General features: G+C 43.2%; 1 protein-coding gene across 1 annotated transcript in view; it reads right to left on the reverse strand.

Moving 5' to 3' along the window:
* Positions 1 to 23,504, reverse strand: part of LOC109897604 (heparan sulfate glucosamine 3-O-sulfotransferase 4-like) — an 89,523-nt gene extending 66,019 nt beyond the window's left edge. The window contains exon 1 of the mRNA XM_020492121.2: positions 22,209 to 23,504. Within this exon, the coding sequence (XP_020347710.1) occupies positions 22,209 to 22,825 (617 nt within the window). The 5' untranslated portion in view covers positions 22,826 to 23,504. The remainder of the gene's footprint in view (positions 1 to 22,208) is intronic.
* Positions 23,505 to 23,805: the final 301 nt, after the last annotated feature.

Below are 23,805 nucleotides of genomic sequence, written 5' to 3' on the forward strand. Positions count from 1 at the left end.
CACCTCTCCAATCGCCGTCTACCCCTGCATTCATTTTGGTCAGGATATTCCTTTCGGAGACTTGGGGATCCGGAGGTGGAGAGGTTAAACACTGCACAACTCAACTGAATTTGGCATTAGAACTGAGGGGATGAAACTTAAAAGACTGTTGGCTCTGCTTTTCCCATACTGAATATGATTTGCATCGTGGACCAAGTGAGAAAGGTGTCTGTTTGCTGTGTCTCCATTCTGTTGTTGCCAATTAATACTGAGCTTCTTTGTGAGGATTCTGGAACGAGGCCTGGTTTGACGCATAAACAATGCTATGGTGCATAATTTAGATAGGGTGTTAAAAAAAAGAAAGGAAACATGAGATCCTTTCACTCTCCTGGTTGCCTCAAAATTCCTTGCTGTTGACTATAAAGCCCAATTCTAAATAATGAGATCACTTACCATTGAGCAGCTGAGGACATTTTATTGGGATATTGTTATGCTAGCACAATACCGAACACTGCAAACCGTATTTAAGGATTTGTATGAAGTGCAATTCTTAATACCCTCATATTTCATCCTTTAGCATCCATCAACCAAATGTATGCCTAAATATGTAACAGATATAATGACTTTGGCTTCCCCCATATGCATTAAAGAATATTCACACATAGTGATAAATATTGGAACAGCTGGTTTCTGCATAATTCATATGTCTTAACATCTGAGAATGGCCGCCCCCGCCAAGCCGTTTTATTGGTTCCCCCGCAAATCAAGACCAAGTCCCTGCTGCCAAGTTTTGCAGCCATAGCGGGCCTGTTCATTTTTAATAGCGAGGGGAGAGAAATAGAATTCATAATGATGTTGGTTATTTAGTGGGGCAGACCAACATGTTGCCTTTTTCCTTGAGTAAAGGATGAATCATCATAGACTTTCCAAATTGAAAATATTCTCATTCAGCACAAACAAAAACACACAGACAGACTGACAGGCTGACACAAAACATAATGCACACACACACGCACACACACGCACACACACACACACACACACACACACACACACGCGCGCGCACGCACACACACACACAATTCTCCAAGGACTATTTTTTGTTGAGTCCGCCACTACCTTTGATGTTGATCACCATTAAAAAGGCTGCTTTGTTTATGTGTGTAATTAATACCAAGTCTTTGATTACTGCCATTTTTAGAACAGGAGAGAAAATTGATATTCCACTCCTTGTGAAGTTCTCTTTCTCCACAACATAATCAAGTGATACAGGGATGGGCAACATCTCTACTTTTCAATCGCATACAATACTACCGTCCTCCCTCGCTCCTGCTCTTCTGCGACAAGAGGTCCACACTGTTGAAATAGTCATGGTCTCCTGTGAGTAAGGTGAATGCTTTTCTGTGTTATGGACAGTGTGAACCATTGTTGCATGAGAGTAGCCCCAAGGCAGTTTATGCTTCATAAGGAAAGTGAAGGTGAGAATGCAGTGGGAGATTGGTGTAGGAACAATATGGAGAAGAGTATAAGAAGAGGACTGTGCATTTCCAAGGCAAGTTTTGTAATTGTCAGAAACACTGTAAATCACAAGCTCAAACAGAGAGCTTGCTGAAAGGTTTTCTACTCCCTAGAGTATCTGTTGCTCAAATATGCTACCTGTCCTGTCTAAATACAGACATCTGCCTCAGTGATTCAGCATTACTGGAGCTCTTTCTGCCTAAAAATCACTACCGTCCCGGGTTTATACACCACAACATGATTCATTTACGATCACCGGCCAGTTGGTTTCATACATTTTATAAAACCCTATGTATATGGCTCTAACCCATAATGAAGGCCTTTAAAGATAAGCTACAGAAGGGTTGACAGTTATGTAGCTTTTCCATGTCTCTCTAAGTGATTGTTGACAAGTGTAGTGGCCAATTCCCAATAACTTTGTAAAAAAAAAGGGTTTCTGGGTAATTTTTTCAAAGCAGCTGTGCTCGTGTCACATCTACAGGGAAGGTTGGTTATGAAAGGATTCTGAGAAATGCTTCAAATACAGTCATGCCTTTACAGTAAATGCACCCTGGGATCAGAGCAAGCTGGATGGAGGAGCTATAGGGGGACGGGCTCATTGTATGCCAGCAGCATACCACCCTGCATACCACTGCTGGCTTGCTTCTGAAGCTAAACAGGGTTGGTACTGGTCAGTTGCTGGAGGGGAGACCAGATGCTGCTGGAAGTGGTGTTGGAGGGCCAGTAGGAGGCACTCTTTCCCCTGGTCTAAAAAAATATCCCAATACCCAAGGGCAGTGATTGGGGACACTGCCCTGTGTAGGGTGCCGTCTTTCGGATGGGACGTTAAACGGGTGTCCTGACTCTCTGAGGTCATTAGAGATCCCATGGCACTTATCGTAGGGGTGTTAACCCCGGTGTCCTGGCTAAATTCCCAATCTGGCCCTCAAACCATCACGGTCACCTAATAATCCCCAGTTTACAATTGGCTCATTCATCCCCTCCTCTCCCCTGTAACTATTCCCCAGGTTGTTGCTGCAAATGAGAACGTGTTCTCAGTCAACTTACCTGGTAAAAAAATTATGAATAAATAAAAAAAATTACTGGAATGGAATAAATGGAATGGTAAATATATGGAAACCACATGTTTGACTTTATTCCATTTATCCTAGGAAACATAGTCGATGATTCTCAAATGTATTCATGACAATAAAAATATTGAACAATGAAGGCTCTGATATACAGTGGGGTAAAAAAGTATTTAGTCAGCCACCAATTGTGCAAGTTCTCCCACTTAAAAAAATGAGAGAGGCCTGTAATTTTCAAGCAAGTTTTCTGGCTCTCACAGACCTGTAACTTCTTCTGTAAGAGGCTCCTCTGTCCTCCACTCGGTACCTGTATTAATGGCACCTGTTTGAACTTGTTATCAGTATAAAAGACACCTGTCCACAACCTCAAACAGTCACACTCCAAACTCCACTATGGCCAAGACCAAAGAGCTGTCAAACGACACCAGAAACAAAATTGTAGACTTGCACCAGGCTGGGAAGACTGAATCTGCAATAGGTAAGCAGCTTGGTTTGAAGAAATCAACTGTGGGAGCAATTATTAGGCAATGGAAGACATACAAGACCACTGATAATCTCCCTCGATCTGGGGCTCCACGCAAGATCTCACCCAGTGGGGTCAAAATGAGCACAAGAACGGTGAGCAAAAATCCCAGAACCACACGGGGGGACCTAGTGAATGACCTGCAGAGAGCTGGGACCAAAGTAACAAAGCCTACCATCAGTAACACACTACGCCGCCAGGGATTCAAATGCCAGACGTGTCCCCCTGCTTAAGCCAGTACATGTCCAGGCCCATCTGAAGTTTGCTAGAGAGCATTTGGATGATCCAGAAGAAGATTGGGAGAATGTCATATGGTCAGATGAAACCAAAATAGAACCTTTTGGTAAAAACTCAACTTGTCGTGTTTGGAGGACAAAGAATGCTGAGTTGCATCTAAAGAACACCATACCTACTGTGAAGCATGGGGGTGGAAACATCATGCTTTGGGGCTGTTTTTCTGCAAAGGGACCAGGACGACTGATCCGTGTAAAGGAAAGAATGAATGGGGCCATGTATTGTGAGATTTTGAGTGAAAACCTCCTTCCATCAGCGAGGGCATTGAAGATGAAACGTGGCGGGGTTTTTCAGCATGACAATAATCCCAAACACACCGCCCGGGCAACGAAGGAGTGGCTTCGTAAGAAGCATTTCAAGGTCCTGGAGTGGCCTAGCCAGTCTCCAGATCTCAACCCCATAGAAAATCTTTGGAGGGAGTTGAAAGTCCGTGTTGCCCAGCAACAGCCCCAAAACATCACTGCTCTAGAGGAGATCTGCATGGAGGAATGGGCCAAAATACCAGTAAAAACCTTGTGAAGACGTTTGACCTCTGTCATTGCCAACAAAGGGTATATAACAAAGTATTGAGATAAACTTTTGTTATTGACCAAATACTTATTTTCCACCATAATTTGCAAATAAATTCATAAAAAATCCCACAATGTGATTTTCTGGATTTTTTTCTCATTTTGTCTGTCATAGTTGAAGTGTACCTATGATGAAAATTACAGGCCTCTCTCATCTTTTTAAGTGGGAGATCTTGCACAATTGGTGGCTGACTAAATACTTTTTTTGCCCCACTGTATACACCCTTGTGCTATATTTACAGCGTGAAATATAAGTAAAATGTTTAACATTGTGTAAGGAACTCATTTTACCACTATTGTTGAAAATGATGTTGTGCAGTGCTCCTTAGAAATGCAAGGGCAGTGGCACCTGAATGAAATGTGCTTGTTGGATCTAGTTGATTATTGAGGGCTACATCAAGATAAACACATGCTGACAAGAATAATAATTATCCTGTCTGACCAAATACGCATCATTTGATGAAAGGAAATATTTCATCATACCGCAGCAAAGCCGAGATGTGATTGGAAGGAAAGGGCTGTCTGAGAATAGGTTATTTCCAATTTACGGCTTCATATCGGGTATACACTACCGGTATAAAGTTTCAGAACACCTACGCATTCGAGGGTTTTTCTTTATTTTTACTATTTTCTACATTGTAGAATAATAGTGATGACATCAAAACAATGAAATAACACATATGGAATCATGTAGTAACAAGAAAAGTGTTAAACAAATCAAAATACATTTTAGATTCTTCAAAGTAGCCACCCTTTGCCTTGATGACAGCTTTGCACACTCTTGGCATTCTCTCAACCAGCTTCACCTGGAATGCTTTTACAACCGTTTTGAAGGAGTTCCCACATATGCTGAGCACTTGTTGGCTGCTTTTCATTCCCTCTGCGGTCCGACTCATTCCAAACCATCTCAATTTGGTTGAGGTCGGAGTATTGTGGAGGCCAGGTCATCTGATGCAGCACTCCATCACTCTCCTTCTACGGAAAATAGGTCTTACACAGCCTGGAGGTGTGTTGGGTTATTGTCCTGTTGAAAAACAAATGATAGTCCCACTAAGGGCAAACCAGATGGGATAGCGTATTGCTGCAGAATGTTGTGGTAGCCATGCTGGTTAAGTGTGCCTTAAATTCTAAATAAATCACTGAATGTCACCAGCAAAACACCCCCACACCATCACACCTCCTCCTCCATGCTTTACGGTGCGAAATACACATGCGGAGATCATCCATTCATCCACACCACATCTCACAAAGACACAGTGGTGGGAACCAAAAATGTCTAATTTGGGCTTTCCACTGGTATAATGTCCATTGCCCATGTTTAATGGCCCAAGCAAGTCTCTTCTTCTTATTGGTGTCCTTTAGTAGTGGTGTCTTTGCAGCAATTTGACCATGAAGGCCTGATTCACACAGACTCCTCTGAACAGTTGATGTTCAGATGTGTCTGATAATTGAACTCTGGGAAGCATTTATTTGGGCTGGCAACTCTAATGAACTTATCCTCTGCTGCAGAGGTAACTGTGGGTCTTCCATTCCTGTGGCGGTCCTCATGAGAGCCAGTTTCACCATAGCGGTTGATGGTTTTTGTGACTGCACTTAAAGAAACTTTCAAAGTTCTTGACTGACCTTCATGTCTTAAAGTAAAGATGGACTGTCGTTTCTCTTTGCTTATTTGAGCTAATCTTGCCTAATATGGACTTGGTGTTTTACCAAATAGGGCTATCGTCTGTATACCACCCCTACCTTGTCACAACAACTGACTGTTTCAAACACAGCACAACTTAACTTAAGAAGGCACACCTGTTAATTTAAATGCATTCCAGGTGACTACCTCATAATGCTGGTTAAGAGAATGGCAATAGTGTGCAAAGGTGTCATCAAGGCAAAGGGTGGCTATTTGAATTATCTCAAATCTCAAATATATTTTGATTTGTTTAATAATTTTTGGGCTACTAAACTCAGCAAAAAAAGAAACATTCTCACACTGTCAACTGTGTTTATTTTCAGCAAACTTGACGTGTAAATATTTGTAGGAACATAACCAGATTCAACAACAACTGAGACATAAACTGAACAAGTTCCATAGACATGTGACTAGCAGAAATGGAATAATGTGTCCCTGAACAAAGGGGGGGATCAAAATCAAAAACAACAGTCAGTATCTGGTGTGGCCACCAGCTGCATTAAGTACTGCAGTGCATCTCCTCCTCATGGACTGCCCCAGATTTGTCAGTTCAGGCTGTTAGATGTTACCCCACTCTTCCACCAAGGCACCTGCAAGTTCCCAGCCATTTCTGGGGGGAATGGCCCTAGCCCTCACCCTCCAATCCAACAGGTCCCAGACGTGCTCAATGGGATTGAGATCCGGGCTCTTTGCTGGCCATGGCAGAACATTGACATTCCTGTCTTGCAGGAAATCCCGCCCAGAACAAGCAGTATGGCTGGTGGCATTGTCATGTCAGGATGAGCCTGCAGGAAGGGTACCACATGAGGGAGGAGGGTGTCTTCCCAGTAATGCACAGCATTGAGATTGCCTGCAATGACAACAAGCTCAGTCCAATGATGCTGTGACACACCGCCCCAGACCATGACGGACCCTCCACCTCCAAATTGATCCTGCTCCAGAATTACAGGCCTATGTGTAATACTCATTCCTTCGACGGTAAACGCAAATCTGACCATCACCCCCGGTGAGACAAAACTGCGACTCGTCAGTGAAGAGCACTTTTTTCCAGTCCTGTCTGGTCCAGCGATGGTGGGTTTGTGCCCATAGGCGACGTTGTTACCGGTGATGTCTGGTGAGGACCTGCCTTACAACAGGCCTATAAGCCCTCAGTCCAGCCTCTCTCAGCCTATTGCGGACAGTCTGAGCACTGATGGAGTGATTGTGCGTTCCTGGTGTAACTCGGGCAGTTGTTGTTGCCATCCTGTACCTGTCCCACAGGTGTGATGTTCGGATGTACCGATCCTGTGCAGGTGTTGTTACACATGGTCTGTCACTGCGAGGACGATCAGCTGTCTGTCCTGTCTCCCTGTAGCGCTGTCTTAGGTGTCTCACAGTACGGACATTGCAATTTATTGTCCTGGCCACATCTGCAGTCCTCATGCTTCCTTGCAGCATGCCTGAGGCAGGTTCACGCAGATGGGCAGGGACCCCGGGCATCTTTCTTTTTGTGTTTTTCAGAGTCAGTAGAAAGGCATCTTTAGTGTCCTAAGTTTTCATAACTGTGACAATTGCCTACTTAAAGACCGTTCCACAGGTGCATGTTCATTAATTGTTTATGGTTCATTGAACAAGCATGGGAAACAGGGTTTAAACCCTTTACAATGAAGATCTGTGAAGTTATTTCGATTTTTACTAATTATCTTTGAAAGACATGGTCCTGAAAAAGGGGCAGTTTACATGATTCCATATGTGTTATTTCATAGTTTTGATGTCTTCACTGTTATTCCACAATGTAGAAAATAGTATAAATAAAGAAAAACCCTTGAATGAGTAGGTCTTCTAAAACTTTTAACCGGTAGTGAATATTTAGGTGATAGTCCATGAAAACACAACACATGACTTTACAAAGCCAAGATGCACAATGTCAAATATTCTGGACTGATATGCTTCTGACTGTCACTGTACACATCTGGTATTTTTATAAAGGCACAATTATCGAACCTCACTGACGAACGAAACCACTTGAGAGCGAGCTTCTTCTTTGGGGGAAGTAGTCCTGTGAAAAGCAGGTCAGGATAAACAGGCTTTACTACAAGTCTTTATGAGGTCACTGAAGAAGTTGATGTGTGACCCTGCACATGACTCTACATACAGTACGCATCTTGCACAGACATACCATAAGGATCAGAGGATGTGTGACGGAACACTAGCTAAGCTATCCTACTGGGAATAATACATTTAATTAGTGTTCACACAGCCCATGTTCTGGCTAGTCTTTTCTAGAGATATCCTTCTTCCCCATAATAAATCTGTCCACGTCTCCCATCCAAACAGCTCCAATATGCCAGGGAGAGAATTTACAGTGCATCTCTGATTTGTTTGCTGCTATTAATGGGGCAGTGAGGAAGGAAGTGGTCTGTGGCTGCCAGCGCAATATCTGACCTCTGAGAGTGCATTAAATCAAGCTATTAGGGGCCGCTGCAATAAAGAGGACAGCCAAGGAAGGCAGAGTGCTCTCTCCAAAACAAACATAACACGAGGCTGGGATCACAACCTCAGGTTGGGCTGATACGGTTTTATAGGGGGTGCCTTGGTGACAGTCAGTCAATCCAGTGGGTTGTCAGTTCTGGTCGGGTGCAAGCCAAATAGATGAACCAGCACAGCGGGCAGCATTGTAGAATGTTAAGAAATGCATGGTTGATGCTGGGGCCAGGAGTTTTCCTAGCCACGTGACATTATTAGGAAATATTCCTGTCCCTATTGAAGCCCTACTGGAACATGTTTCTGTATTAAAACATTTACTTTCCTTATAATAAACAAATACATTATCATTGACAATTATTTTCATCTAGGAGTGGGTGAAGATGACTATTTGGTGTATCTTACACTTCCCCACATGCACAGGTCCACAGGCCTGACTGCATTTTAAATACTTGGGTCTGTGCCATAGGAGGAAAGAAATTACATTCATTATCACACCAGGACTGCTCTGGTGAGGTTCACAAATTGACAGACCATGTGGTGGACTTTGCTGTGTCTTTCAGACTCAGATAATGGACAAGTCTGATAGAAAAAGGCCCTTGACTCGTTAAACAAAAGGAACTAAAATCGGGGAATGCCAGGGCCATGTCTGGCTCTGTGGGGCACCATTTATTTGAGTTGGGGGGGGCATGCCCTTTCAATGTCAAGGTTTGTCTGAACACTATACTGTTTTTCACTGATATTCATTACCATACTCCTGTATTACTAGGGCTAGTTTTTGAATTTTGCCTTTCTAAAGACGCTGTCGCAATATGAAACCTTACCTACCTTCTCTTTTCCTGTTCAAACTCGTGAGGATACGGGGTACAGATCATTTTGACTTACACTACAATAACCTAAACTCAACCTACACTTCAGCTGCAGTCTGACGGTGGCCTGGGTGAACTGGTTTGGGAGCAAGAAGCAGCATCCAGTATTTCAACCATACCTAAGGCGATTATACCAAAAAGCTGAGACATTTACAAATAAACTGGTGCACTCAGTCAAGCAAAGACATCTATGATTCAATTGTGAATCGCATTTACGGTGGAATTTTTATGCACAGAAACTTTGCTATATCAGAATGTGAACAACTCATCAAAAGACTATGGGCAAATCACCTGTCAGAACAATTTAGAAACACGGTGTGGCTAATCTGAGTGTGAAGGCTCCCGGTGAGAGCTGTAGTCCAACGGAGCAGTTACGTTAAAACTACAAACTAAAAACTTCCCATCATGCACTGATGATGAAACACTTGAATACGGATAACTAGAACGTAGTAAAATGAAGACAATTGGGGAACAAATGCAGTTATCATTCAAGTTGAACCAAATGCCATACTGTATGGAAAAATTCATGGAACATTTAATGAGATCTACAAAGACATTTTCCGCTTCACAATATTTATAGGAAAGCGCACAAAAAAAAGCTACAAAACAAGAGATGATGCAAACCACTGTCTATATCGCATGAAAGGGAAAATAATCTGTTATAATTATTTATTTTTTAAGTCACTCATAGTGTGGTAATATACACTGCTCAAAAAAATAAAGGGAACACTAAAATAACACATCCTAGATCTGAATGAATGAAATATTCTTATTAAATATTTTTTTCTTTACATAGTTGAATGTGCTGACAACAAAATCACACAAATATTATCAATGGAAATCAAATTTCTCAACCCATGGAGGTCTGGATTTGGAGTGACACTCAAAATTAAAGTGGAAAACCACACTACAGGCTCATCCAACTTTGATGTAATGTCCTTAAAACAAGTCAAAATGAGGCTCAGTAGTGTGTGTGGCCTCCACGTGCCTGTATGACCTCCCTACAATGCCTGGGCATGCTCCTGATGAGGTGGCGGATGGTCTCCTGAGGGATCTCCCCCAGACCTGGACTAAAGCATCTGCCAACTGCTGGACAGTCTGTGGTGCAACCTGTTGGTGGATGGAGCGAGACATGATGTCCCAGATGTGCTCAATTGGATTCAGGTCTGGGGAACGGGCGGGCCAGTCCATCAATGCCTTCCTCTTTCAGGAACTGCTGAGACACTCCAGCCACATGAGGTCTAGCATTGTCTTGCATTAGGAGGAACCCAGGGCCAACCGCACCAGCATATGGTCTCACAAGGGGTCTGAGGATCTCATCTCGGTACCTAATGGCAGTCAAGCTACCTCTGGCGAGCACATGGAGGGCTGTGCGGCCCCCCAAAGAAATGCCACACCACACCATGACTGACCCACCGCCAAACCAGTCATGCTGGAGGATGTTGCAGGCAGCAGAACGTTCTCCACGGCATCTCCAGACTCTGTCACATCTGTCACATGTGCTTAGTGTGAACCTGCTTTCATCTGTGAAGAGCACAGGGCACCAGTGGCGACTTTGCCAATCTTGGTGTTCTCTGGCAAATGCCAAACGTCCTGCACGGTGTTGGGCTGTAAGTACAACCCCCACCTGTGGATGTCGGGCCCTCATACCACCCTCATGGAGTCTGTTTCTGACCGTTTGAGCAGACACATGCACATTTGTGGCCTGCTGGAGGTCATTTTGCAGGGCTCTGGCAGTGCTCCTCCTGCTCCTCCTTGCACAAAGACGGAGGTAGCGGTCCTGCTGCTGGGTTGTTGCCCTCCTACGGCCTCCTCCACGTCTCCTGATGTCCTGGCCTGTCTCCTGGTAGCGCCTCCATGCTCTGGGCACTACGCTGACAGACACAGCAAATATTCTTGCCACAGCTCGCATTGATGTGCCATCCTGGATGAGCTGCACTACCTGAGCCACTTGTGTGGGTTGTAGACTCCGTCTCATGCTACCACTAGAGTGAAAGCACCGCCAGCATTCAAAAGTGACCAAAACATCAGCCAGGAAGCACAGGAACTGAGAAGTGGCCTATGGTTACCACCTGCAGAACCACTCCTTTATTGGGGGTGCCCTGCTAATTGCCTATAATTTCCACCTGTTGTCTAATCCATTTGCATGTGAAATGTATTGTCAATCAGTGTTGCTTCCTAAGTGGACAGTTTGATTTCACAGAAGTGTGATTGACTTGGAGTTACATTGTGTTGTTTAAGTGTTCCCTTAATTTTTTTGAGCAGTGTATATAAAACACTGTAAAATCACACTTTTGACTGCACTAGGCTTTTAAGAGTGTTAGTCTCTTCATCGGGTGGTACCGTGGGATGTCTATCGCCTTTTTGGTTTGACTTTGGACATTCACTCGTCTCGAACGCACAACAACACACACCCCTCTCACAGCTTTAGAATTGGGTTAGGCCAACAGACAGGCGAGAAGGAGAGTGATCATATTACACCTGGAGTAGCCTATAAGAGAAAATGCCTCAGTTCTAAAAAATTTACTTCAATAACATCCACTAGAATGCAGATCGACCCATCAAGCAGCCAATAGCTGGCTGAGTGAACTAACCAAACACAGCGTCTTTGTTTCGATCGGATTCCGCCATGAGCAACCATCAGTGGTTTGTAGGCAGTTTTCAGTGTTTTACACTGTCTTGCCACCACAAACCAAAAATCTACTGAAAGGAAAAACATCAAATGGGTGTGTTTGTGCAGATCCATCTTTGTGGAGGGAAGGAGCCAGCTAAGTGAGTCCCAACTATTAAATAGCATGAAGAAACACATGCAACATTAGTAGCAAGACAAATTTAACTATCTGTTATTAAACACAAGGTGTAAATTCCTTCCTCTTGCATCGCACTGTTGGTTAACAAATTATTATGCCACATTAATTTTGAAACCCTGAAGCGTTTGTTGAGTTTACCCAAGGTGCAGTGAGTACGTGTTTAGCCCTGTAAAAAGTGGGTTTATTACAGCACAGATCTAACAGCGAGTGATTCAGCGTGAGGCTGAGACGACGCAGAGCCAGAGGCTGCTGGGATTGCTTCATTTATATTCCACTGATTGCATCAGAAAATTGTGAGACTGTTAATTGGAGACAATGTGGCCAGAAATAGATACGGAGAGACATGTGACTACAACAATGGCATCAAAGATAATATTTAGCTAAAAGCCGGTGTTAGTGATGACAGCAACAACCCTACCATGCTGTTCTACAGAATTATATACCTTTAATCATTAGGAAAATACTAGCCCTCACAACTATCCCCCCAAATAAACTTCAGTCGGGATAGATATGCCCAATTAACCTTCCGTTGGCACGTCAACGTTTCGAATCAAGAAGCAATTGTTATTGCAAATGCTCCCTTGCATCCATCTGAGGACATGTTGACAAAGCTTTCATTTATGACCGATTCCCCAGCCCAGCGAGCATGGCCCCAGCGTGACGTTGATTAGGTGGCTTGTACGAAATAAGCTTGAGAGGCCCATTTCACCACAAACCTGTATTCATTTAGTTCTGCAGATTTATACTGGCCTGCTATCTCGGCAAGAAAATCCAGCATGACATGAGTGAAATTTGCCCTTTTGAAAAGAGGGTTAATCTTTCTTTCTTTCCCACTGCAACCTCAAATCTCACTGTGGCCAGCATGCCTCCAATGACCTGGGGGCCACAGCCAGTAAATTAAATTAAATAAACCCATTAGTTACAGCACTGTTACCTTCTCACCTCTGCCCAGATGCGCTTTCATGGTAAGTTGTCCCATCATGAAAAAAAACAAGGGACTCGGTATAGGATTGTGATGCCAAAGTCACCTTGACTGCAAAGACAGGGTGGTCTGTCCTCAATGTTCATCACAAAGATCAATTAAAACAGCCTGTTTTGCAATACAGGACGAGCCCAATATGGTCGCAGGTGTCTGAAGGTAAATGTATGCTTATTTAAAAATCAATTCATACTTAACATTCTCCCTCCTCGAGTCATGCAGATGTGAAACAAACTGGAGGTCGATGGGAGTGGAAGGAGACCGTGAGTAGAGTCATCCCAGGCATACTGAAAATGAACGGGATGAATAACCAAGTGTAGCTCACATATCCAAAGATAAACCTCAGACAAAAAGAGAGTCTAATCCTGCTATAGCCCTGGGTATGGGTTGGCATGTTTTCACTCCTATCTTTTCTTCCTGCTCTGAAACATATCTTGTGAATAGCTAACCGATCGCTGCAGCTGTACATAGTCTATCGGTAAATAGCCCACCCAATTTTACCTACCTCATCCCCATACTGTTTTTATTTATTTACTTTTCTGCTCTTTGCACACCAATATCTCTACCTGTACATGACCATCTGATCATTTATCACTCCAGTGTTAATCTGCAAAATTGTAATTATTCGCCTACCTCCTCATGCCTTTTGCACACAATGTATATATACTCTCTTTTTTTTCTACTATGTTATTGACTTGTTAATTGTTTACTCCTTGTGTAACTCTGTGTTGTCTGTTCACACTGCTATGCTTTATCTTGGCCAGGTCGCAGTTGCAAATGAGAACTTGTTCTCAACTAGCCTACCTGGTTAAATAAAGGTGAAAAACAATATATATATATATATATATATATATATATATATACACTGTAACTACAGTTTGGCATCTATCTTTTTTTGGAACGATACAAAGCTAAATACAAAGCTAAATCCTGACATTCTACAGAAAAACAAGACCATGGGGAAACATGATTGTACCTGTGATGTCTGACTGTGTACCCCTTTGTACCCCCATACATAGAGGATTATGGGATATGTAACTTTTCTTTTCAACACACAAGCATCTTTAAACGTGATTTCAATGAAACACATTTCCTCGTGTGTTGCCCTGCACACGTGTGTGGCTGAGCATGTTACAGGCATAAAGAAAAACTCTCAGCCACATTAGCTAAGAGTTGGCTTCACATGGTTGGGAGGAGCTAATTGCCCCATTAAAACAGGAAGAGCACGTTAACTTGCAACTAAATCTCTAATCCCAATAATCCAAATTATCCAAGGAAAAACAATCACCTTCTTATACACCAATTAGTAATTAGCATAATCCCTAAAAGCAGACTTTTGCATTTCATCGGCTTAGACCAAGTCTCAAAGGAGCTTGGCACAATGCCACAGCCTCTATATTAAAATCACTTCCACCAGCCTATACAGAGAATAGGAGGACAGCATTCTCACGGTGGAGGTCTGATTAATAAAGTCTTCTTGATACAGATGGTTGAAACTCGAAAACCTAAATACTTATAAAAGGGTTTCTATAAACACAACTCCCAATGAAGATCTCCTACTTGAAAGTCCCAATCAACATGGAAAGGGAAAGGGGGATACCTAGTCAGTTGTACAACTGAATGCATTCAACTGAAATGTGTCTTCCCCATTTAACCCATCCCCTCTGAATCAGAGTACCATCTCAATGTAAGGACTGTGTTGTGCGTAGTTTACACGTCTAATACTCAGCTCCTTCATTGTTTCACACTGTGCTAAAATATTCTAGCGGAATACCCCATGGTGATTTCAGGCAAAGAAAGAGCATGAATAAATAAACAACATAAAGCGATGAGAAACTTCAAAGGCAATGGGGCAATCGCAGCAAACAAGCTCCTGGAAGCCAATGAATGTGTTTGTCTTTGTTTGTGACAGTGACTCAGGGGTGTAAACAGAGGAATTAGCTCACACCTCCGGAGTCTCAGCACATCGCACTGCCATAATTGAATTAAGCCTGTCAAGATTGTTGTGAGCTGTGGATGGCGTCAGTGGCGTGAGGTGCACGTGGGCTCACAGGACACCTGTATATTTCTAGAGCTAGAACTGCCTTTTCATTCTGCTCTGTTCTTTGGCAAGTCCTTGAAAAGAAATGACAATTGCTTTCCATGTCATCCCAGACTATATCTCAAGGTAATTCCTACATCTTGATACAGCCAAGCTGATGTATTTCCTATGAATAAGCTCTGTGTGTAACATGTCATGGGCATTCAGGCGGAATAATGCTACTGGTGGAGCATGGAGGGAGAAGTTATGATTTCCACTCTCCCCACATCCCTCAGCTTAACACACTCCTGGAGTACATGTCAGGTCACGGCCACATATTTGAAACATGCTCCCAACAGCCCTTGCGTGACGTCTTGGCTCCATGGCCAGCCCTGTCAGAGAGAACCCTGCTCTGACTGAACCAATGCATCAGCTTGCTTTTGGGTTTGTGTCATGAGACTGCATCACTCACAACCGATAAGGGGCATGTATGCACAGCACCAAGTGCTCCAGGAGAGACGAAAGGAAAATTGGAATCTTGACCAGTAAGATTGACATGCTTATTTGTCCCAAAAGGAAGTCTTATTCAGAGAGATTTAAAGATGGCTGTAAAGCAGCATTCTTGCCAAATGGAATCATTGTTCCTTCTGACTAGAAGCACATCGCGGCAATTCTGCGGCAAGTAAATAATCCCTGGGAGATAGGAATCCTTTCAAGCTTAAAATGACTTGTGCTTATACTTTATTTTTGGTCCAAAATAAATCATTTAACAGGCGAGACTGGGGCTGTCATTTTCAGGCAATCCATCTATGACATGGAACTGAAATAGGGGTCTAAGAATTCCCTGTTTTCCCATTGGCGATGGAATGGAAAAGAACGCAAGGAAGAATTCCATCCAGTTCTATTTTGACAGACACAAACCTAAAGGGAGGCCGAGTCTTGATGGCAACCATGCCCCAATGCCAATTGATTGTGTTGGCAAATTGAATCAGCAAATTAAATTCTAAGCTCAAGTAAAGTCAACTTTACTGGAATTGGAGAATGATCACTTTAGGTGTTTGGGTGTAGCTTTGTCCATGACACAGAATAGGAAATGAATGTCAAAGAGAGAGGGTAAGGTATTGCATGTGAATAGCAAGAAGAAGCTGGGGTAGAATGAAAATGTCTGCCAGAGTGATTTGTCCTCTCTCTAAGCCACAAAGGATGCAGCAGTATTACTTCTTTCATAATTCTAGTGTCACAATAGAAATAGACCCAGATAACCCCCCAAGGCTGACCCTAGAGTAACACAAAACAAATTGAATCCACATTCTCCCAACAGAAAACACTGATTCCATTGCAGAAAAAAAATACCAGGCAGTGCAATACTGTGTGGATGGTGTTCATGACTAAACTTATTTTGATAATACCTGCTGATATTGTTTAACTGGAAAGATAAAGTGTTGTGAATTGTTCCCACAGTTCCGCTGTAAAGACATACACATAAGATAGCTATACACACCTAAATATCTAGCTAGTAGACATTTAGCTAGCTAGCTACCTAGCTCACACCCAAGGTACAGTTGAAGTCAGAAGTTAACATACACCTTAGCCAAATACATTTAAACTCAGTTTTTCCACAATTCCTGACATTTAATCCTAGTAAAAATGCCCTGTCTTAGGTCAGTTAGGATCACCACTTTATTTTAAGAATGTGAAATGTCAGAATAATAGTTGAGAGAATTATTTATTTCAGCTTGTATTTCTTTCATCACATTCCCAGTGGGCCAGAAGTTTGCATACATTCAAATAGTATTTGGTAGCATTGCCTTTAAATTGTTTAACTTGGGTAAAATGTTTCAGGTAGCCTTCCACAAGCTTCCCACAATAAGCTGGGTGAATTTTGGCCCATTCCTCCTGACAGAGCTGGTGTAACTGAGTCAGGTTTGTAGGCCTCCTTGCTCACACAGGCTTTTTCAGATTGAGGTCTTTGCTGTCCTTAAGCCATTTTGCCACAACTTTGGAAGTATGCTTTGGGTCATTGTCTATTTGGAAGACCCCTTTGTGACCAAGCTTTAACTTCCTGACTGATGTCTTGAGATGTTGCTTCAATTTATCCACATCATTTTCCTCCTCATGATGCCATCTATTTTGTGAAGTGCACCAGTCCCTCCTGCGGCAAAGCACCCCCACAACACGATGCTGCCACCCCCGTGCTTCACGGTTGGGATGGTGTTCTTCGGCTTACAAGCCTCCCCCATTCTCCTCCAAACATAACGATGGTCATTATGGCCGAACAGTTCTATTTTTGTTTCATCAGACCAGAGGATATTTCCCCAAAAAGTACAATCTTTGTCCCCATGTGCAGTTACAAACTCTAGTCTGGCATTTTCATGGTGGTTTTGGAGCCGTGGCTTCTTCCTTGCTGAGCAGCCTTTCAGGTTATGCCGATATAAGACTTGTTTTACTGTGGATATAGATACTTTTGTACTTGTTTCCTCCAGCATCTTCACAAGGTCCTTTGCTATTGTTCTGGGATTGATTTAGCACTTTTCGCACCAAAGTACGTTCATCTCTAGGAGACAGAACGCGTCTCCTTCCTGAGAGGTATGACGGCTGCGTGGTCCCATGGTGTTTATACTTGCGTACTATTGTTTGTACAGATGTGGTACCTTCAGTCGTTTGGAAATTGTTCCCAAGGATGAACCAGACTTGTGGAAGTCTACTATTTTTTTCTGAGATCTTGGCTGATTTCTTTTGATTTTCCCATGATGTCAAGCAAAGAGCCACTGAGTTTGAAGGTAGGCCTTGAAATACATCCACAGGTACACCTCCAATTGACTCAAATTATGTCAATAAGCCTATTAGAAGCTTCTAAAGCCATGACATCATTTTCTGGAATTTTCCAAGATGTTTAAAGGCACAATCAAATTAGTGTATGTAAACTGGCCCATTGGAATTGTGATACAGTGAATTAATTATAAGTGAAATAATCTGTCTGTAAACATTTTTTTTTTAAATGACTTGTGTCATGCACAAAGTAGATGTCCTAACCAACTTTCCACAAATTTCTTGTGAACAAACTATAGTTTTGGCGGAGTTGAAAAATTACTTTTAATGAGTGTATGTAAACTTCCCGACTTCAACTGTATCGTGCATGTGATTATACACGAGTAAATGGCTACACAAACCTGCCATTCACAGTTGTAGGAACTTGCTACAGAGTGAGTTACATTTGGCTTTTTAAGTGTGATCCAATATCCATATTTATACAGACTGACAGTAATTGGTGGTGCAGCAATCTGAAGGTTCTGATTATTCTCCTTCATAAACTCATGTTTAACAGCCAGACAGAGATGACACAAAGGCTTTCTGGCAGGAAGGTACCGTCTGTGTCATAGCGCTGTGCCATGTCTGCATCCAGTCAAAGTTATTGGAATGGGAAATAAATATGTTTCTGTTGAGGACACTGGTGGAATCTCTGTGCTCTGTGGTGCTTGGGAGTTTAATCAAGTGGAAAAGGGGAGGGGGGATGTTGAGACCAACCTGACTGCAGCGGTCCACTCTCTTGACAGGCACTAGGGCATGCTACTAATTAAAAAGTTTAATTCCACGACTGCCGCGTTGGCAACCAAGTACCCAGAGGTGCGTCCTTGCGAGCCTTGGCGCCATCTTATCAGACATAGACAGATTTCGGCTTGCCGGGGAGGAGCGGAGGACGTGGAGGCGCTGCAGGAGCAGCAACACAGGCCCAGCTGGAAGATGGAGGGATGGCATCCAGCCTGCTGCTCAGGGATCAGGCCCACCTCCCTCCATCCCATCTCCCCGCTGACTGGAGTCACGGACCCCTAGTCTGGTGGCAAGACTCAGGGAGCTGAGCCGTGGAGCGGCATGCTGAGGTGGGAGCGGAGGGGTAAACAAGGGATAAACACAGGATTTAGACTCTCTGACGCTACTCTCAGCAGTAGATCGCTGTCTCCGACACACACTTCCTGTCAGAGGGTCCTGTCTTACTACACTGAAGGGTGCGGATAAAGCTGGGGCTGGAATTCATGCTATTCTCCTCAGAGTCCCCCCGGGCCTGCAGCAGTGCAAAGACATGGTGCTCTGACATGGTCTCTACACTACTAGCATTTCGTATTTGCTGAAAAAGAAGAAGCAGCAAACTGGAAATTCTTTCGTTAAGCTTTGTCCACCATTCAGTGGGAAACAGAGCCTCGATGAAAAAGTAGATAAAAGAATGAGAGCACTTCATTGCAAGGCCTTGGCAGAGCGTAGAGCCTGCACTGTGTGGGCTTCTGAGCTGTGTAGGTCCCTATTGATCAGAATGCATTACAACTCACACAAAGAGAGAAAGTCCTTGGTGATGGCAAGGCTGATTCTTTGGCATCTTTTTTAAAGGCCACCTCATATAAAAGCCAGCAGGCAGCAACTAAGACCTCCGCCTGAGGTGAAATAGCTTGGGGAAGGAGAGCACATTCAAACACCATTCTGCATGTTATAAGCACCCCTGTAATTTCACATTATTGTTTGTCATCTTGTGCAACACAGGGCCATAGCCTTGCAAAGGTACAAAACAGCTGAAAAGATTTACAGTCCCATTGCCTCAGCTTTTATCACTTACAAGGTCCAAGTGTCATTCTCCCAACACAATGATAAAGTGCTCGGAGACCTTAGAGCTATGCATCTCATTGACAACTCACACAATATGATCAGCATAGTAGTACAACCCAGATAATCTTCCTGGGGAAATCAATTGCATCACAAGCAATAGAGTTGTTCCTAAATACCAGCTCAATGAATCGTCTGCTGTTTTGCAGCACCTATTTAAACCCGAGATAGGCTTCCAGGCAACGGCGTGATTCTTCTAATGATGGTAGAGCTATTATGACCCGACACACAGAAAGAATGACCTGCTGGTTAAAGACGATAGCTTCCTTTCACAAGCGGTAAGGAGTTTAACAAGGCATAAGTTCCTCCCTGGCAAGCCTTTTAAACATTGTGTAACCAGATGTGTAACCCAGGTAAAACAGATGTCAACGAGGTGCTGCATCATATTTCATGAACAAGAAGATGAACTTACTCCCTGTGAAATATATGCCCAGCGGATGGGGTATAAAAATATGTTTTCACTTGATATTTTCTACCAGATGAATTCTGTATGCGTACCGGGATTCTGGAGCACCGTATAACTGTGGCAAGCACAGAAAAGCTCTCTCAGTGCACACCTCTTCAGGCTGTGCATTTGTACGGGATTCTTTTAAATCTTTTACAACGGTACCACATTCATCCTCTGCCAGTGTCTAACTCTCCAAGCCATAACAAAGTATGAAACTGGCCACCGCTGCACAACCAAATTGATTCAGCGCGTGTGATGACATTATCAGACTCAACCTCGGAAGCCAACGTTATATGGTTGTGATCATGATTTCAGTCATAGGATTAGGCACACAGCCTACACAGTAGGCCTGCACACAGACGTGATGTAGTATATATTTTTTTTAACAGAAAAAAATCCACAAAAATGACATGCTTTGTCTGTGGCATCAGGACGTGGGCAGATCACATAGCTCTGAGTGGAACTTTTTTTTCCCTTGTCACACTACAACACTGTTCAAATTTGGCAGACAGAATAGACACATTGCTATATCGTCCCCATGGGTGTAAAAAACACCGCTACCCGATACTTACATTTCTGCATACGTCATCCTGAGGTTAACATTACTCAGAGGACGAAACGCGGAAATAAATGTTAAGAGCGCTTAAGGGATTTGGTTGGCTCAGGGGCACTAAAACACACAAGCACACTTTGGTGTTATTTATGTAAGCCTGTCATCTTGTCGTCTAACGAGCCTGACACCGAAAGCGTAATGAAACGTCTCACATTAACACGGGCTAAATGAACAGCCAACAGCTGAGGACAGAGGAGAGCATAGCTCCCATCCACACTGCAATGAGTTGAGGCAGATGGTCCCCTGTATACCCAAAGCCCCAAGCCACTGTACTAGACTGGGTTCACAGGCACAGCACCTCATCCCTCTGGGCACAAGCATGGAGTCAGGGACTCTGTGTACTATTGGCTGGCTTCATTTTCATTATCTGCTCACCGAGTCCATTTGAAATCCAGCATTCCCTTGGTTGGTCAGACCATCATCTTGCTAGATGCTGCCACTTTATTGAGCGAGTGCCACTGTCAAACGGAGGGACGGACGAACCCTCAAACAGACTGTGGTTTAATGCCATGATTGTTTATCTTTTAATAAACAGGAAGAATAAATTCACAAAGGAGGCCGTGAGATGTGCAGTGTTGGAAAACAAATAGAAAAAAAACCTGACTGGGTGATGAACCTGACTGGGGGAATCTTTACCTTGAATGTATTGCATGTGAGAAGACATGGATGGCACAACACTCAGGATCAGTAGAAAAACATCTGGATTAGTTGATCAAAATGATGATCTCTCTACCCCCATGCAGTCATACAGCAAAAGCCTGGCAATATGGCTTTTAGATAGATGGACTTAAATAGGCCTTTAGCTACATGCATTTGGTTTCAGCTCTGTGTCAGATTAAATAGCTTTAAAATTACCACTTTTTCACAATTCCTCCAATATATTCTGAATCCGATATGGATCTTGGTGAGCGCAGAATGTTTTCATTTTGTTATCAAGCTACGGGACTTTTTTTCTGCAATGGTGGGAAAAAAAATGGTGGATATTACAAAGCATTTGCTAAATAAACTCAATATTCCATAGTTGGAAACAAGCTATTATCAGATGGAAATACACTTGGAAATACATTTTGTCTAAATGAGACAAGATTGTCTATATTTGTGACACTATCAGAACATGTGGTACAGTATGAATACTAACTCGACATCACATCCCAAACCCAGAGTACACTGCTAAAGTACCAGGCCTGTTGCACAGGGGCAGTTCTGAACACTATAGAAAGGTAATACCACAACTGTAGGTGGGATCTGAGTATTGTTCCAATGAATGCACTCGCATGAACACCTGGTCGACTGAATAGTTTGGCTATTGCTGCATGCTATGTTCATAAACATGCATACTGTGATAAAACACGGTATATTATTGTAAAACTAGGTTCACCCTACTTCAGAAGCACTGATCAACTGTTTTGTATTGTTGGATGTAAAACAAGTGGGGGATATTTTACTAGACTAGAAACATTTTTAAGCCGAATTACTTGGCAGATATCCAATCTAATAGGTAGGCAATTTTTTAAGCAGTTGATATTTTGATTATGATTATGATTATTATGATTATAATGAATAATGACATTGATAGTGGTATAGGCCGACTTATTATTAGTGGTAATCTAATGGATTTGAAATATGAACAAATCTAGACTATCTACCAACATATGGTTTATGTTATGTGGGGTAATGAGACCTCTGAACCAGATAGGGTTATTAAGTGAGAGTGGATGCGCGCACCTGTACCAATCCAGCCCTTTCTCGTAGTTCCTGTCGAAGAAATGCGGCTCATTCCCAACGGCTCTGATATCGGGATGGACCCTCAAAGCTTCGAGCAGAGCCCTGGTGCCTCCTTTCTTCACCCCAATTATAATGGCTTGGGGTAATTTTTTCACCCCATAATCCGAGGTGCAGTTCACCCTGAGTTCGTTGTCCGTGGTGCTGAATTCCTGGTGCTCCCTCTCCAGAGCGGGAGATTGATACACCGCGGCAGTTTTAGTCGGAGCCGCCTGATTCCTAACCCAATCCAATGTTCTTTGCTCGGTCTCCACATTATCTTTGACAGTGGAAATTGCAACCGTTTGCTCGGCGGCGGCAGTAACCTCTATCAGCTCCTCGTCCAAATAGCCCTGGGGTGAAGTGGAATAAAGTTTCTCCCTTAATGTTACGAAAGTTGTCTCCTCCGTCACCAGCCTCCCTTGGTACACGTAGTTCTCTTGCAAGGGGAACTGTAACGAGTTGTAACAGCTCATCAAGCTATAGAACAAGTAGGTGACAGAAAGAGAGAGGGTGAACATGAATAAAATTTTCCTGGGCACTTTAGAGGTAAAAACCGAAGTGCTGGACCAAAATGCCATCTCTGATAGCAGTGATCCTCTCAAAGAAGTGGCCAGACATGTTTCCACCCCAATACTTGCATGGACACTCAACAACAATAATCTGTCACTATCAGCATTGCTCCATTTGAAAATGTGAGTAGTTGAACCACTCCAGCATACCCCCAATTCGCATGGTTATAAGGATACAGGAAATAGATCGTTAAAATTCCGAAAGAATATCGCGTCCCTTTTTTGAGTAGCCTATCGATTTCTTATTCCAACGCTGACAGCCAATGTCACCATTTATTGGACTGAATTTGCAGATTAGAAAGCCTGCGGTCTGGCGTCCTTCCAAATGAGCAGCCTGGTTTGAAACCAGCAGCCTGGTTTGAAATGGGCAGAGTGTGATGGACGAAGTCTCGGTAAGAAAAAAGGGAACGCCAAAGTGTTTGAAGTAGTGTGCAAAGCACGTCTTCATCCCGACACACTGACGGCCAATTACAAATCCGGTGGATCTTCCCAACAAGGGTGAAAAAACTGCCACACATTGGACCTCTCACTGCTAACTTTGTGAAGTAGAAAGTGAACAACCTTTGCATAAATATTAATTGACTCCGCTCTCTCAGTGGCCAGGAATGTTGCTTGCTGTCCTAATGCCTTCTGTTGATTGGTAGATACGATGTGCGCATCAACTGTGTGAGCTCTCCCGCACCGAAGCACTATTATATTAGTAGGAGCACCACAAGCTCAGTAAGTGAACACCCACTTTTCGCAATCGGTGCCAGAGTGTAGGAAACCCAATGAGACGTCAGATACGACAGCCAGATAGCACTGAGATGGCATTGGGAAGGCGGGATGACTGTTCCTCCTCCTCCTTTTTCTATGCCTTATGATTAGCAAAGATGTTGCTGGATGAATGTAAGGGTGAGTAGGGAAAAGTAGTGCCCTGTATGCACTTAAGAATACATCTTAAAGATAATTTGCCCAACTAATGTAGGCTACATCTGACTTGCCTCAAA

Source organism: Oncorhynchus kisutch, linkage group LG10, assembly GCF_002021735.2.
Source record: "Oncorhynchus kisutch isolate 150728-3 linkage group LG10, Okis_V2, whole genome shotgun sequence".
Classification (NCBI taxonomy): Eukaryota; Metazoa; Chordata; class Actinopteri; order Salmoniformes; family Salmonidae; genus Oncorhynchus; species Oncorhynchus kisutch.